We start from the raw sequence: 19619 nt of genomic DNA, 5'->3' as shown, positions 1-19619 counted from the left end.
AGCACATTATAGGTAATAACTAGCACTATAGTTAATAACTACCACATTATAGTAATAACTACCCACAACTATAGTAATAAACTACCCACAGGTTAGTAAATCACTACACAGATTAGTAATAAACTAACACATTATAGTAAATAACTACCACAGGTTAGTAATAACTACCACATTATAGTAATAACTACCACATATAGTAATAACTACCACCTTATACTATAAACTACCACGTATAGTAATAACTACCACATTATAGTATAACTACCACATTATAGTAAATCCACTACCACATTATATGAACTTAACCACATTATATGAACTACCACATGATTAGGGAATAACTACCACATTGATAAGTAAAACTTACCTACATTATAGTAATTAACTACACAGATAGTAAACTACCCATTATAGTAATAACTACCCACGCGTAGTATAACTACCACCTTATACTATAACTACCACATTATAGTAATTAAACTGACCACACTATAGTAATATCTACCACATTTAGTAATAACTACCACATTATAGTAAGAACTACCACATATAAGTAATAACTACCACAGATAGTAATAACTACCACATGATAGTAATAACTACCACATATAGTAATAACTACCACATGAGGGATAATAACTACCACATATAGTTAATATAACTACCACTGATAGTAATAACTACACTATGATAGTAATAACTAGCACATTATTAGTAATTTAACACACATATATAGTAATAACTACCACGATTAAGTAGATAACTAGCACAATTATAGTAATAAACTAGCACATTATAGTATATAACTAGACTTATAGTAATACTACCACACTATAGTAATAACTACCACAGTGTTAGTGAAATAAACTACCACCAGGTTAGTAAAACTACCACAGGTTTAGTTTAATAACTTACCACCATGATAGAATAAACTAACAACATGATAAGTATACACTACCACATGTAGTAATAACTACCACATTATAGTAAATAACTACCACTTATAGTAATAACTACCACCTTATACTATTAAACTACCACATTATAGTAATAACGACCACACTATAGTAATAACTACCACATTATAGTAATAACTACCACATTATAGTAATAACTACCACCTTATACTATAAACTACCACATTAGTAAATACTACCACAGATTAGTAATAAACTAACATAGATTAGTAATAACTACCACATTATAGTAATAAACTACCACATGATAGTAATAACTACCACACTATAGTAATAAACTACCACACTATAGTAATAACTACCACATTATACTAATAACTAAGCACAGATTAGTAATAACTACCACATGATAGTAATTAACTACCACACTATAGTAATAACTACCACACTATAGTAAAACTACCACACTATAGTAATAAATACCACATTATACTAATAACTAGCACAGATTAGTTAATAACTTGCACATGATAGTAATAACTACCACAAGATGTGTAATAACTAGCATAGTATAGTAATAACTACCACATTATGATAATAACTACCCACAGGTTAGTAATAAACTACCACCTTACTACATATAAAACTACCACATGATAGTAATAACTACCACAGATTTTAATAACTACCACACGCTAGTAATAACTACCACATGATAGTATAACTACCACATTATGATAATACCACATTATAGTAATAAACTACCACATTATAGTAATAACTACCACAGGTTAGTAATAACTACCACCTTATACTATAAACTACCACATTATAGTAATAACTACCACACTATAGCTAATTTAACTACCACATTATAGTAATAACTACCACATTATAGTAATAACTACCACACTATAGTACTCACATAATAAATGAAACTACCACATTAGTAATAACTACCACATTATAGTATAACTACCACAGATTAGTAATAACTACCACAGAATTAGTAATAACTAGCACATTATAGTAATAACTACCACATTATAGTAATAACTACCACATGATAGTAATAACTACCACATTATAGTAATAACTACCACAGATTAGTAATAACTACCACAGATTAGTAATAACTACCACATTATAGTAATAACTACCACACTATAGTCATATCTACCACACTATAGTAATAAACTACCACCTTATAGTAATAACTACCACCTTATAGTAATAACTACCACCTTATAGTAATAACTACCACACTAGAGTAATAACTACCACATGATAGTAATAACTTACCACATGATGGTAATAACTACCACATGATAGTAATAACTACAATATGATAGTAATAACTACAACATGATAGTAATAACTACAACATGATAGTAATAACTACCACTTATAGTATAACTAACACATTATAGTAATAACTACCACCTTATCATAACTACCACATTAAGTAATAACTACCACACTATAGTAAATAACTACCACATGATCAGTAATAACTACCACCTTTATAGTAATAAACTACCCACATGAGTTAGTAATAACTACCACATTATAGTAATAACGTACCACAGATATAGTAATAACTAACCACATTATAGTACATAACTACCACAGTTTTAGTATAAACTACCACCTTAGACTATAAACGACCACATTATGTAAGAACTGACCACATGATAGTTAATAACTACCACATTGATAGTATAAACTACCATTGATAGTAATAACTTCCACTTGATAGTAATAACTACAAACATGATTAGTAAATAACTCGCCACAAAATTATAGTAATACTAGCACATTATAGTAATAACTTTACACATTATAGTAATAACTACCACACATATTAACTTAATAACTACCACAGTTAGTAATAACTACCACAGGTTAGTAATAACTACCACACTATAGTAATAACTACCACAGGTTAGTAATAACTACCACAGATTAGTAATACTACCCACATGATAGTAATAACTACCACAGGTTAGTAATTAACTAACCACATATATGTAATAACTTACCACATTTGAATAGTAATAACTACCACCTTCATTTACTATAAACTACCACATTATAGTAATAACTAACCACATCTATAGTAATTAAACTACCACATTATTGAACTACCAGCATTTATGATGAACTACCACCATGATGTAATAACTACCACATGATATAATAATACCACATGATAAGTAATAACTACCACATTATAGTAATAACTACCACATGATAGTTAATAACTACCACAGATTAGTAATACTACCACAGGTTAGTCAATAACTACCACCTTATACTATAAACTACCCACATCTATAGTAATAAACTACCACATTATAGTAATAACTACCACATTATAGTAATAAACTACCACATGATAGTAATAACTACCACATGATAGTAATAACACCACATGATAGTAATAACTATCAATAAGAATAATAAGTAATAACTACCACCATTATAGTATAACTACCACATTATAGTAATAACTACCCATAGTAATAACTAGCAACATTAAGTATAATAACTAGCCCCACATTATAGTAATAACTACCACACTATAGTAATAACTTACCACACTATAGTAATACTACCACACTATAGTAATAACTACCACAGGTTAGTAATAACTACCACAGGTTAGTAAATAACTACCACATGATAGTAATAACTACACATGATTAGTATAAGCTACCACATGATAGTAATAACTATTCAATATAGTAATAAACTACCCACATATATAGTAATAACTACCACTTATACTATTAAACTACCACATTATAGTAATAACTACCACACTATTAGTAATAACGTACCACATTATTAGTATAACTACCACAAGATTAGTAAAACTACCACATGATAGTAATAAACTACCCACATGATAGTAATAACTACCACATGATTAGTAAGAACTACCACATGATAGTAAAACTACCACATGATAGTAAAGAACTAACCATATGTAGTTAATAACTACCACACTTGATACTTAATAAACTACACATTATAGTAATAACTACCACACTTAGTAATAACTACCACGATCTAGTGTAATAAACTACCCACATTATAGTAATAAACTAGCCAACACATTTATATAATAACTAAGCACATTATAGTACTTAACACTATTAATAACTACCACATATAGTTAAATTAACTACCACATTTCTATAGTAATAACTTACCACAGGTTAGGTTAATAAAACTACCACCTGATCTATAATAACTACCACATTTATAGTAAATAAACTACCACATGATAGGTAATAACTACCACATGATAGTAATAACTACCACATTATAGTAATAACTACCACATTATAGTAATAATACCACCTGTATACTATAAACTACCACATGATAGAATAACTACCACTATAGTTAATAACTACCCACATTACTTAGTAATAACTACCACAGATTAGTAATAACTACCACATTATAGTAATAACTACCACATATAGTAATAACTACCACCGATACTAAAAACTCCCACATTTAGTAATAACTACCACACTATAGTAATAACTACCACAGATAGTAATAACTAGCCAGCTATTATAGTAATAAACTACCACAATTGATAGAATAACTACCACATGATAGTAATAACTACCACATGATAGTAATAACTTACCACCAATATAGTAATAACTACCACATGATAGTAATAACTACCACATAATTAGTAATAACTACACATGATAGTAATAACTAGCACATTTAGTAATAACTACCACATTATAGTAAAACTACCATTAGTAATAAACTACCACAATATAGTAATAAACTACCACATTATAGTAAAACTAGCACGATTAGTAATAACTACCACATATAAGTAATTAACTACCCACTATATAGTAATAAACTACCACATTATAGTAATAACTACCCACATTATGAGTAATAACTACCACAATTATAGTAATAACTCACACATTATAGTAATAACTACCAACATATAGTAATAACTACCACACTATAGTAATAACTACCACAACTATAGTAATAACTACCACAGATTAGTAATAACTACCACATTATAGTAATAACTAACCACATGATAGTAAGAACTACCACATATAGTAATAAACTACCACATGATAGTAAATAACTACCACACATTATAGTAATAACTACCCATTACTAGTAATAATAACACCTATATAAACTACCACATTATAGTAATAACTACCACATGATAGTAATAACTACCACATATAATTAGTAATAACTACCACAGATTAGTAATAACTAATCACATGAGATAATAACTACCACATTTATAGTAATAACTACACCACACTTAGTAATAACTACCACATTATAGTAATAACTACCACACTATAGTAATAACTACCACTAGATTAGTAATAACTACCACATATGATAGTTAATAACTACCACATGATAGTAAATAAACTACCAACATGATAGTAATAACTACAACATGATAGTAATAACTACAAATGATTAGTAAATAACTAGCACATTATAGTAATAAACTAGCACATTATAGTAATAACTACCACAATTATAGTAAATAACAACTTAGTATCCCACAGATTAGTAATAACTAACCACAGATATAGTAATAACTAAACACATTATAAGTAAATAACTTACCAACATATCCACTTAGGAATAAACTTACCACTTGATTAGTAATAAAACTCCCTATACATACTCCAATTTATAGTTAATAACTACCACAATTATAGTAATAACGACCACATCTATTAGAATAACTACCACATTATAATAACTACCACATATAGGTAATAACTACCACAGGTTAGTAATAACTACACAGAGTTTAGTAATAACTACCACATTATTAATAACTACCTAATGGAAGTTTTAATAACTACCACAGAAACACAGGGTTAGTTAAATTAACCTTATACTTAAACACCAGATTTAGTTAAATAACTACCACACCATTATAGTTAATAACTACCCACAGGATTAGAATAACTACACTAGTTACGACCACTTAGTTATAACTACCAATGTAGTAATAACTACCACATGATAGTAATAAACTACACATCTTGATATACACGTTGATATAATACTACAACAATGATGAATTACTGCACATTTATAGTTAATAACTACCACATTATAGTTTAAAACTACCCACATTTAGTAAAAACAACTTTGAAATCCACTTTAGTATAATGCACATATAAAAAACTGACCACACGATAGTAATAACTACCACTAGTATTAACTACTATAGTAATAACTACCACAGGTTAGTAAATAAACTTACCAACCTTAATTAATACTGTATAAGAACTACCCACATATAAAGTAATAACTACCACATATAGTAATAACTACCCGTAATAACTATCACTATAGTAATAACACTACCACATTATAGTAAGATACTAACCCACCTTATACTATTATTATAAAACTACCACCATTTATAGGAAATAACTACCACATGATAGGAATAACTACCACATGATAGTAATAAACTACCACGTAGATACCACAACTTGATAGTACATAAAACTACAACATGATAGTAATAACTAAGCACTACTAATATAAAACTACACTACTTATAGTAATAAACTGACCACATTATAAAGTAATAAAACTTAAAATATAACACCCCAGATAGCTTAATACACATATAAGTGAATAACTACCACAAGTTAGTAATCACTACCCACATGATAGTAATAACTACCACAATGATATAAGAAACTACCACAGGTATAGTAATAACTACCACATTGATATTTTTGTATTACCACTGAAGTATGTATAAGTACCAACTACAACTGTATACATAATAACTACCACCTTTATAGTAATAACTACCACTTATAGTAATAACTACCACAGTAGGGTTAATTACAGTGGGCGTCAGTGTAGTAGCCAGGGAGCTGCGGCACAGCGTTTATAGTTAAGTAGAACGGTTACCCCCTAGGAGTATTAATAAACTACCACTGATATATAATAAACTACCACATTTTATATAACTACCACAATGTTATACAATATGATATTAATAACCACATGGATAGTTTAATAAACTTACACCATGATAGATAATCAAATTAGTAATAACTCCACATTTATAGTAATAAACTACCATCGTTAGTAATAACTACCACCTTATACTTATTAAAACTACCAATTATTAGTAATAACTACCACACAGAAATATCCTATAGTAAATAAAAAACTTAAAACCCCCACATTATAGTTAATAACTTACCACGATTATAAAGTAAATAACTACCACATTACTAGTAATAAACTACCACAATTGTGATAATAACTACCACTTATAGTAATAACTAGCCAACGACGTAATCACTTATACATTAAACTACCAACATTAGGAGTAATAACTACCACATGATAGTAATAACTACACATTTGATAGTTAATGAAATAACTACAACATGTAATAACTACAACTAGCAATATAAGTATAGCACACATATAGAAGAACTTAGCCACATTATAAGTTAATAAATACACATTAATTACTAGCAACCATCTAGTATTAGAGCATATATTAACTACCACACTATAGATTTAATAACTACCACAGGTGTAATAATAAGTAAAAACTACACAGGTTAGTAATATACCATGAAAGTAAACTACCACAGCATAGTTAATAACTTACCACAGTATAGTTCAATAACTACCCACAAGTATACTACAGATATAGTAATAACTATACCATATATAGGTAATAAACTACCACAGGTTGAATAATAACTACCACATATAGTTAATAACTACCACAATTATAGTAATAACTACACATTAAGTAATAACTCACCACCTTATACTATAAACTACCACATTATAGTAATAACTTCCACAGATTAGTAATAAACTAACATAGATTAGTAATAACTACCACATTATAGTAATAACTACCACATGATAGTAAAAACTACACATTATAATAACTACCAACACTATAACATAATACAATTATACTAATAACTAGCACAGATTAGTAATAACTAACCACATGATGATAAAACTACCACACTATAGAATAACTACCACATATAGTAATAACTACCACCATATGATAATAAAAACCACATTATACTAATAACTAGCACAGTTAGTAATAACTTGCACATGATTAGTAATAACTACACAGATGTGTAATAACTACATAGTATAGTAATAACTACCACATTATAGTAATATAACTACCACATGAGGTAGTAATAAACATAACCACCTTATACTATAAAACTACCACATTATAGTAAGTAAACTACCACAGATTTGTAAATAAACTACCAACACTCTAGTATAACTACACATGATAGTAACATAAACTACCACATTATAGTAATAACTACCACATATATAAGTAATAACTACCACATTATAGTAATAACTACCACAGGTTAGTAATAACTACCACCTTATTACTATAAACTACCACCATTAAGTAATAAACTACCACAACTATAGTATAACTACCACATTATAGTAATAACTACCACATTATAGTAATAACCACCACATATAGTAATAACTACCACATTATGTAATAAACTACCACAATATAGTAATAACTACCACATTGATTAGTAATAACTACCACATGATAGTAATAATACCACATGATGTAAAACTACCACATGATAGTAATAACTACCACATGATAGTAATAAGACTACAACATGATAGTAAATCTAGCACATTATAGTATAATAACTACCAACATTATAGTAATAACTACCACATTATAGTAATAACTACCACATATAGTAATAACTACCACATGATTAGTAATAACTACCACATTATAGTAATAACTACCCACATGATAGTAATAACTGACACTATGATAGTAATAACTACCACATGATAGTAATAACTACAACATGATAGTAATAACTAGCACATTATAGTAAATAAACTACCACATTATAGTAACTAACGTATATACCACCATTATAGTAATAACTACCACATTTAGTAATAACTACCACAATTAGTATATAACTACCACATTATAGTAATAACTACCACACTATAGTATAACTACCCATTATAGTAATAACTACCACTTAACTACTACACATGATAGTAATAACTACCACAGATAGTAATAACTACCACATTATAGTAATAACTACCACATGATTAAATAACTAACACCACTATACTATAACTACCACACTATTAGTTAATAACCTACCACACTATAGTAATAACTACCACAGTATAGTAATAACTACCACATTATACTAATAACTAGACACAGATTAAGTAATAACTACCACATCATAGTAATACTACCACACTATAGTATAACTACCACTTATACTAATATAACTAGCACACAGATTAAGTAATAACTAGCACAGCATTAGTAATAACTACCACCATTAGTAATAATACCACACTATAGTAATAACTACCACACTATAGTAATAACTACCACCACATAGTAATAACTACCACATGTATACTAATAACTAGCCACCAGATTGTAATAACTTAGCACATGATAGTAATAACTACACACATATGTGTAATAACTAGCATAGTATAGTAATCACTACCACAGATTTGGTAATAACTACCACACTCTAGTAATAACTACCACATGATAGTAATAATTACCACAGAGATAATATTACATCAGTAATAACTAGACACATTGTAGTAATAGCTAGCACATTATAGTAATAACTACCACATGTTAGAGTAATAACTACCACATTATAGTAATAACTACCACATATAGTAATTAACTACCACACTATAGTAATAACTACCACAGATTAGTAATAACTAGCACAGATAGTAAAACTAGCACATGATAGTAATAAAATACCACAGATTAGTAATAACTACCACAGGTTAGTAAATAAATACCACAGGTTAGTAATAAATACCACATTTAGTAATAACTACCACACGATAGTAATAACTACCACATGATAGTAAACTACCACATGATAGTAATTACTATACATGATAGTAATAACTAACCACGATGATAGTAATTACTACCACAGATTAGTAATAACTACCACAAGGTTGTAATAAATACCACATATATAGTAAAACAACAAACGGAAAATTACCACACTTTAGTAAAACTACCACACTATATAATAACTACCACACGATAGTGTATAGTAATAACTACCACACTATAGTAATAACTACCACACTATAGTAATAACTACCACACTATAGTAATAACTACCACAGATTAGTAATCACTACCACAGATTAGTAATCACTACCACACTACCACATTTCAGCACAGCAGCAGAGACTATAGTAATTACTACCACATTTCAGCACAGCAGCAGAGACTATAGTAATTACTACCACATTTCAGCACAGCAGCAGAGACTATAGTAATTACTACCACATTCCACCTCAAGTGGAGTTGAAAACAAGGGCTGCAGGGAATTATTTTGGTTCTCGAACACCACCCACCTCTCCTATCCACTGTTTCCTGGAGAGGGAGAGAGACTTTCACACACTAGTGTGAGAGAAGTAGACACAGAGAGATAGAGAGGATGTGATAGTACTCAACTCCATTTACGCTGCACTCTTTTCCTATGCCCCTCCGGCCAGACGGTGAGAGTGAGCCAATCAGACAGTGAGCCAGGGGGTCTTTGTCCAATCAGACAGGCAGCAGCCAGTGGGTCTTTGTCCGCCCCGCTGTCTCTTACCATTACCTGCCTGACAAACACCTACACAAAAACACAAAAAAACTGCCATGTTTATGTGAACAGTCTGGACAATGCAACACTTCTATAACAACAGTCTGGACAATGCAACACTTCTATAAGAACAGTCTGGACAATGCAACACTTCTATAAGAACAGTCTGGACAATGCAACACTTCTACTGTAAAACATCAATTAACAGGCCGGGCCTTTATTTGCTTCCATCACTGAACATAACCAGCGCTTATTAGAGACAGCCTTCTATTTGAGCCACGCGTCTGTTTCCTTAATGCACACAGCTTTTTCCTAATCAATTGTTGAAAAGACTACCACACTGTTTATTGTGACCATTACCATCAGCCCTTATTTGAAGTGTTTCTAAAGTGGTGCAAAAACAATTGGAACCATTTCCCTGTTTGACAGCTAGGTTTTATGGGTATTATGAATCATACTGTGATACTCTATTGCGCATTGTATCCATGTAGTTGCATCGATATCACAGCACAGACTTCAGTATTCAATGTTTGACCATGTCAAACCAGACTGCTGTCTCATATAATGATGTTGCTCCTCTTTATCTTCTTTATGGTGCTCACTGATCACTCTTAATCAATTTATTTAGACCTGCCGTTTATTTGAAATATACGTTTATTTGCTGAAATCTGTGCTGATGCCCGGCTATTAAAAGGGACAGACAGCTATTTGAGATTGAGGTTTTACAGTATGTGAACATTCGACAAAACACAACACTTCTATATCAACAATCTAGACAACATGTAATGATTGTCGTCTGGAGAAGGAGAGGAGGACCAAGGTGCAGCGTGGTAAGTGGTCATATTTTTTTTAAATAAAATACGAAAGAATCAGTCTTGTAGCTAAGCGGAAGCAGAATGAGTGTACAAGTGTGTACGAGACGATGCGTGCGTGGGAGAGTGGTATATACGAGTAGACGATGTCTTGTAAGCGATGGGATGTAGGATCGAGACCATGCTCTACAGCAACAGTGGTGGATGAATGATGCATGCGCGTGTGGTAGTGTGGTATGTTATGATGTTGTGGTGTGAGTGGTGTGTGTAAGAGGAGATACGGTTCTTCTGGTCTTCTGGTTTCGTGTAGGGGAAGATAGTGGCATTAGCACAACTGATGTGTGTGGACCGTTACAGCTAACGGGAGGTGCGTGTTCGCATTATGTGTGTGTGAGTACGCGTGTCTCAACCATTCGAGAGAGGTGAGGCGTTCATCCCAGTGTGCTCAAAAGTCCCGATTCCGAGCTTGTGCCCAACAAGTCCAATGTGCGCGAAGAGTGTTTAAGTAAGTTGTGGCATAAACGTTTAGAATTGTTAAAAAGGTTGGGTGTTTAAGGGTTTGGCCGATTTAAGCCTGAATTCCTTAAGGGTAAGGGTGTTAACTCCCTGAGGTTAGGTAAAAGGGTTAAGGTGGAAGTTAATACCTAAATATGGCTCACCAATCAGAGACAACGATAAAAACTAGGCTGCTCTTCATGGAGGAACCCACACAACAGAACCAACACACACAGACAACAGCAACACTTAGAACCATATATCGAACATCAGGGAATAACCCAAGACATGTAGTATGTATCATCTCCACCTCGAGCATTGCGAACACCCTGACCAAACTAAAACCTAGAGAACATAATCAAAAAGCAAGTCTTAATCGGTCATAGAGATGTCTCTACTTTTTAGTTTGGCTCATGGCACGATGATGATACCCCGATCCACAGAGATGGGTGTCGGACTTCTATCTCTCGCCGCAAATACCTGGAACCAATAGTCGTGGCAGGTTCTGGGGTGGGGCAGTTGTTTGCACCGCAGGTGGCGGTGCTTCTTCCCGTGCTGGGGCGTTGATCTCTTTACCGCCCTCGACCCCTGACCGGGGTACCCTCGTATCTCCGGTTCCCCGGACAAGGAGGAATCTCTGGCTGTGCTCCGGACAGGGGGAGACTTCTGGCCTGCTCCGGACAAGTGAGGGGACTTCCTTCTGTGTGGTTCCCCAATCCAGACGTGTATATCTTATAACTCTTTTATTCCCGGTGAAGTGCCGTGAGTTAGTAATGCCTGCTTTTTCCCATTGGGTGTTCCTGTTTTTCGGGTACCCTGTGTGCTGGACCTGTTCCGTTTGTCAAGTGTTTTTCGTATTTTTATATGAGCTTGCAGCGGGAATCCTCTACAGCGGATGGATCATCGTACCGAGGCATTTTGCTGCCTGGAACACGGATGCAGCCGTAGTCCATGGCTGGAACTCATGGTTCCGGACGAGGACCGGAGACTCTCGCGAGGCTGCTCCGTGACAGGGGGGCAGACTCTTGGGGACGATGCTGCACGCGGAGAGCAGGAGAGCGACTCTGGCTGCTCGCAGGACTAAATGGGAAAGGACCCCGTCGCTGGAGGGCTGCCGCACTAGAGGGCGGGTCGCCGAGGCTCGGAGCGTTATGAGAGGGCGACCTGGAGGCTGCGCGAGGACTAGAGGCGAGACGGCTGGAGGTCTTCGTGCCATGGATCATCATCTGGAGTGCAAGGCAAACCGAAGAAGGCACCCCCAGACTTTTGTTCGGGGTGGCACAGGCGGGAGATTGGGTTCAGCGTCAGGTGAAGACTCTGACAGCTAACTTCCCCCGTGCTTCACCGTGGCTGACCGCGTAACCGTACTGGTCAGGCACCGTGTTAGTGGCCCGGTGGAGCGCCACAGTGTCTCCAGGTACGTGTCACTAGCCCCGGTACTTACATCGCAGCTCCTCGCATGCTGGCCGGGAGACGAGTGGGCATCGAAGCCAGGAAGGAGTGTGGCCAGCCTGCCTCTCCAGGCCTCCTAGTGGCGTCTCTCCTGTGGCCGGGTTATCCTGCGCCAGCTCGCACACTGTGTCTCCAGTACGTCTGCCACACAGGCCCCAGTGGTCCTGTGCCTCTGCGCCCCCGCACGTGCGAGTGGCGCGGCGCGCAAAGTCACCATACAAGGCCAGGCGGTGGTGCAGGTCTCTTGCTCGAGACCTTCCAGTGTGCCTCCACGGCCCAATCCGTATCCGGCTGGCCTCGGCCCAGACGGGACAAGGCCTCCTGCCATGCCTGCCCCAGCCTGGTTGAGTCATGTTGGCCTGTGCTAGTAAGCTCTATAACCCTCACTGCATGTCTCCCCCAGCCTGGTGAGTCCTGCTGCCTGTCTCCAGAACAAAGCCGTCCTGTGACTAATCCATGGCAACGAAGCCCTCCAGTGACACATAGTGTATGGTCCATGGCAGAAAGCCTACCAGTAGATGCGTCCAATTGGCAAGATAGAGCCTCCAGTGATGGTTCCATGGCAGAAGCTCCAGTGTGCATGTGGATCCCATGCACGAAGCCTCCAGTGGATGAATCCATGGCACGAAGCTCCAGCTGCCAGCGCAACTCAGTTGATGAATCCATGGCACGAAGGGCCTCCAGTGATGATCATGGCAAAGAAGCTCAACATGCTCCCGCAAGCTGAGTCCATGGCACGAAATGCCTCCAGTGATGAATCCATGGCAAGAAGCCTCCAGTCTGATAATCCTTGGCACGAAGCCTCCAGTGAATGATCCATGGCACGGAAGCCTCCAGTGCATGATCCATGGGCACGAAGCCTCAGTGATGATCCTTGACGAAACAACAACAAACCTCCTACCAGTGATTGATCCCATTGGCCATACCTGCCAAGCTCCTAGCTTAGCGGAGCCTAACTCAGACGTGCGGGTCTACCTCTTAGTCCGGAGCCGGCTTCCCGGGGCCATAGCATCATCACTTGGAGGCGGCTTCGTGCGCCCCCCGGCTTGGAGTCCCAGTGGCGATGCACGGGAGGAACTTCGCTGTCCCTGGAGCCTCATCCCCTGAGTCGAGGCTTGCCTCCGCCCATGGCGCCCAATTAGATCCCTGGGAGGCTATGCGTGCAGTAGTGGGGGGCTTTGTTTTCACCGCTCACTGGAGCTTTCTTGCCATGGATCATCACTGGAGGCTTCGTGCCATGGATCATCACTGGAGGCTTCGTGCCATGGATCATCACTGGAGGCTTCGTGCCATGGATCATCACTGGAGGGCGTTCGTGGCCATGGACCATCCACTGGAGGCTTTCTTGCCATGGACCATCCACTGGAGGCTTCTTGCCATGGGACCATCACTGGAGGCTTCTTGCCACATTGGATTATCACAGGAGGCTTTGTTCTGGGAGAAGGCACAGGACTCACCAGGCTGGGGAGACATGCAGGAGGGTTAGAGTTTAGCACAGGCAATGCACTCACCAGGCTGGGGAGGCATGCAGGAGGCCTTGTCCTTGGCCGAGGCACCGGATACACTGGGCCGTGGAGGCACACTGGAGGTCTCGAGCAAAGAGCCTGCACAACCCGTCCTGGCTGTATGGTGACTTTGGCCCTGCACGTGCGGGGCGCAGGCACAGGACACACTGGGCTGTGCAGACGTACTGGAGACACAGTGTGCAGAGCTGGCGCAGGATAACCCGGGCCAAGGAGACGCACTAGAGGCCTGGAGAGCAGGGCTGGCACACTCCTTCCTGGCTCGATGCCCACTCTTGCCCGGCAGATGCGAGGAGCTGCGATGTAACGTACCGGGCTATGAACACGTACTGGAGACACTGTGCGCTCCACCGCATAACACGTGCCTGACCAGTACGACGCTCACCACGGTAAGCACGGGGAGTTAGCTCAGGTCTTCTACCTGACCTGCCAATCTCCCCGTTGTCCACCCCCAAAAAAGTTCTGGGGCTGCCTCTCGGGTTTCCTTGCCAACCGGTGTTCCCTCATACCGCCGGTTCCTTTCTCCTGCTGCCTCCCTCTCCTGGCTGCCTCCACCTGTTCCCATGGAAGGTGATCCCTTCCAGCCAGAATCTCCTCCCATGTGTAAGATCCCTTATTATAAAATACGAAAAACACTTGACAAACGAACAGTCCTGAAAGGTGAAACAAAACACTAAACAGGAAACAACCACCCACAAACAAAAGTGGGAAAACAGGCTACCTAAATATGGCTCCCAATCAGAGATAACATAGACAGCTGCCTCTGATTGGGAACCACACCAGGCCAAACACACAGAAACAGAAAACCTAGACCTACAACATAGAATACCCAGACATAGAATACCCACCTACATCACACCCTGACCAAACTAAAAATAGAAACATACAAAACAATCTACGGTCAGGGCGTGGACAACAAGACAACATTTCTGTCACTTAGAAAGTTGTTTTTGACATTTTTTGTTTTAAGCCTATCCCAAACCTTAACCCTTACCTTAACCATTCAGAGTTAATGCCCTTACCTTAAGAATTTCAGATGTAATGCCAAACTTAAAACCAACCTTAAAAATTCTAAGGTTATGCCTAAACTTAACCTTAAACACTTTGAAAATTGGACGTTTGGAACAACTTCGAAATCGGACTTTGAGAAACATGGATGAACGTCTAATTCTGATGTGAGAATGTGTGAGGTCTAGACAACATTAATGTCTGACAATGGAGCTCAGTTTAGTGTAACGGTACCTCAAATAGTTGTGTTAATGCTATATTTACTACAGAAAAACCAGAAGACAGAAGAAAGTATCTCTCTACACACACACACACACACACATCATATACATACACACGCATAACACACACACACACACACACACACACACACACACACACACACACACACACACACACACACACACACACACACACACACACACACACACACACACACACACACACACACACACAACATTACATACACTACATACATACATACATACATACATACATACACACACAACACTATTACACGCCGCCGACCGCACACCACACACACACAACTACACCTACTCATATACACATACAGTATACACAGAAGCTGAGGTTTCAACCTGTGGTGTGTTGCTCTATGCAGGTGTGCTGAGGATGTGACAGACGGATCCCAGTACTTTGTGCTGTTGATGATCACAGACGGAGTCATCTCAGACATGGTGCAGACCAAGGAGGCTGTGGTCAATGTGAGTGCTTATCGTATGTGTGTGTGTTATCGGCACATATACGTGTGTATATACGTATGTGTGTGTGTTATCGGCACATATACCTCACACATCACCTTTGTGTGTTATCCCCTTTCTCACAGGCTGCCGCGCTGCCCATGTCTATCATCATAGTGGGAGTAGGCCCTGCTGAGTTTGACGGTAAGTGTGTGTGTGTGCGCATGTGCATCCGGCATGTGTGTGTGCGCACACCCAAAGTAGCTAGCTAGCTCCACTGTCAAAAAAGCCATTCAAGCCTTTTAAAGTTCACAGCTTCTGATCAGAGGCTTCACAGCCTGTGAAGTGCACTAACGATCAGCAGGGTAGGTGACAAAACAACACTTACTGCAATCTCCTTCCCAAAGGTTTTAGGAACTGGTGAATCCCCTCCTCGCTCTCTCCCTGCCTTGGCGCTACAGCGAGGATGCCCATCCCTCCTCCTGCAGAGCTGGGCTTTTGCTCTGGACCTGTTACACTCTTCTAACACACTTGAGCGGATCCTGACGAGCAGCATGAGTCTTATAGTAGGGTTGGAACAAAAGCCTGCACGCCCAAGGTGCACTGGGCGGAGTAAAACTAACGTTATTAGTAGCTGTCCAGGAAGAGGGGAGTGTTCATTCCTTCTCCCCATCCCAAAGAATCATTAGCATTGCATTAGCCTCATTGGTAACAGGTCGTGACTCCTGTGTCATGTCTCTCAGTGGAGGGGAACTCAGAGTGAGTGACTCCTGGATCGTATTCAGTAGGGCAGGCCATGGAAAACATTTTAAAATGTCTTGCAATCGAACACGAAATGAGCAATGTCCATGTCGTCCCTCCCTGTTTCAGTCCATTTCTTCCGTATGTTGCCTAATGAACACACACCCGATGGGTCAGCCTTTGGCTCTGTTACCTGGGTCACCTGGCTTTAGCTCAGAAGGCTAATGGCAGAGCAGAATAATATTACAATGTAAACAATCCATTCACTCACATTGTTTACTCGTGGTACCATTTTGTTTTGCTAACAGTAATATGCAGCAGGAGATAATTCTGTTGGGGTGATATCCTTCTCTACCTACCATGCTCATTTTTATCTGTTATGGGAATTTCGTTATCAATGTTCATAAACTTCAATTAATCTACTCAGTCTGCAACCCAGAGTTTGTAAGATTCTGGTTGAATGAAACAGACAAGAGTCCCAGCTTACAATAGTCAAAATGTTTATTCATGAGAGCACTCTGAAGTCCATTATACAAAGACATCCATTTTATACCTTGCTCCTTACTTACGCACATACTTCCATACAAACAGTAGATATCCTAAGTACATACATACACACGAACAGTAGGTGAGTTGTATCCTTCTCCAGAGTTCTCACCACTGTGTATCACAACCCAGCCGACAGTTCCATTCCCCCGAGATTAGGGAAACCTTGAGAAGTACTCCCTGTCCTATCATAAGTTTCTCAGAGTTCTAGCCAGGTCGGGTCAAACACAGTTTAATTGTTCTCTGTATTTTCTTAGGCACACACATACACACACATTTCTCTCCCTTACAGGTCTCTTTTGAACCTAGTTGGACTTACGTTTAATACTTTAATTATTCCTTATACCTGCTACATAAACTATAATCCCTAATAGTTAGGTTTCAGGGTGGAATTATTTAATCATTATCTTTAAGCATATAAATTATTTTATCATTATCCCTAGGTAATGATGACAATGCAGCAAGTGCACAATGGCCTGGCCAAGGGAAATCCTGAAATGGCACTCCAAGGAACGGGATTGTGGATGCCTCCCTTATGCCTGTGGTCAAAAGGAGTGGACTAAATAGTGAATAGGGTACAATTTGAAATTAAGCCTGTGTCTTCCTCGCAAAGTGAGAAAGAGTTGTGTTGTGTTGACTGCTTGCTCCAGAGTGTGTGGTGGGTTGACTGCTTGCTACAGAGTGTGTGGTGGGTTGACTGCTTGCTCCAGAGTGTGTGGTGGGTTGACTGCTTGCTCCAGAGTGTGTGGTGGGTTGGCTGCTTGCTCCAGAGTGTGTGGTGGGTTGACTGCTTGCTCCAGAGTGTGTGGTGTGTTGACTGCTTGCTCCAGAGTGTGTGGTGGATGGAGAATCTTCATAACTTTAACTTTAAATGTTCTATAGGAAGAGGGGTATTTGATTCATCTACACTTTCATATCCTCCTTTAGCTCAGTCAGAAGGAAGCTGGGGAACTCTCTCTCCACAGGGAGCCTATGCAAACAAACGGTCATGCACACACACACACACACACACACACACACACACACTTGAATGTGACTCTTAAAGGCCCAGTGCAGTCAAAAACATGATTCTCTGTCTTTTATATATATTTCCACGCTATAAGGTTGGAATAATACTGTGAAATTGTGAATATGATGATGATAATACATTTTAGTATAAGAGCTGTTTGAAAAGACTGCCGGAAATTTCAGCCTGTTTTGGTGAGATGGAGTTTTGGCCTGACTGTTGACATCACAAGACGGTAAATTAGCTAATTGACCAATAAGAAAGAGAGTTCCACACCTAGCTGCCAATAACAGCTAGTTTTCAGTTTTCCCCTCCCAACTCAGAACATTCCCAGACAGTCCTAGCTAAATTATTGCTTGAGAAAATGCTCTTTGCTACGAAGCTATTTATTTTTGTCTATTTTAAATGAAAACAGAAATGAAATTAATTGTTACACAGAAATGATTGTATTTTGAGATAAAAACGGCTGCATTGGACCTTTAAGCACCATCTTCTCTCCTCTCTCTTCTGCTATTACCATCATCCCCTCTCTTACGCTCTCTTTCTCTGTAAATCTTTCCATCACGCCATTCCTCTCTCCAAATCCCCCACATGTTTTGATGAAGCCGTTTTTCTGTGGGTGTTTGTGTGTGTGTCTGTACGTGTGTGTGTCTGAGGGTGTTTGTGTGTGTATGTGCG

At 38.0% G+C, this 19619-nt stretch overlaps 1 protein-coding gene across 1 annotated transcript in view; it reads left to right on the top strand.

The window, feature by feature from the left end:
* The window catches only part of LOC111970753 (copine-9-like), a 75584-nt gene that overhangs the window by 52595 nt on the left and 3370 nt on the right, over nucleotides 1–19619 (top strand). Inside the window, exons 12-13 of the mRNA XM_023997513.2 lie at nucleotides 16570–16672; nucleotides 16795–16852. Of these exons, the coding sequence (XP_023853281.2) occupies nucleotides 16570–16672; nucleotides 16795–16852 (161 nt within the window). The remainder of the gene's footprint in view (nucleotides 1–16569; nucleotides 16673–16794; nucleotides 16853–19619) is intronic.

Source organism: Salvelinus sp. IW2-2015, linkage group LG11, assembly GCF_002910315.2.
Source record: "Salvelinus sp. IW2-2015 linkage group LG11, ASM291031v2, whole genome shotgun sequence".
Taxonomy (NCBI): domain Eukaryota; kingdom Metazoa; phylum Chordata; class Actinopteri; order Salmoniformes; family Salmonidae; genus Salvelinus; species Salvelinus sp. IW2-2015.
The sequence above is the reverse complement of the archived record's forward strand: the minus strand, read 5'-3'. Positions and strand labels throughout refer to the sequence as shown.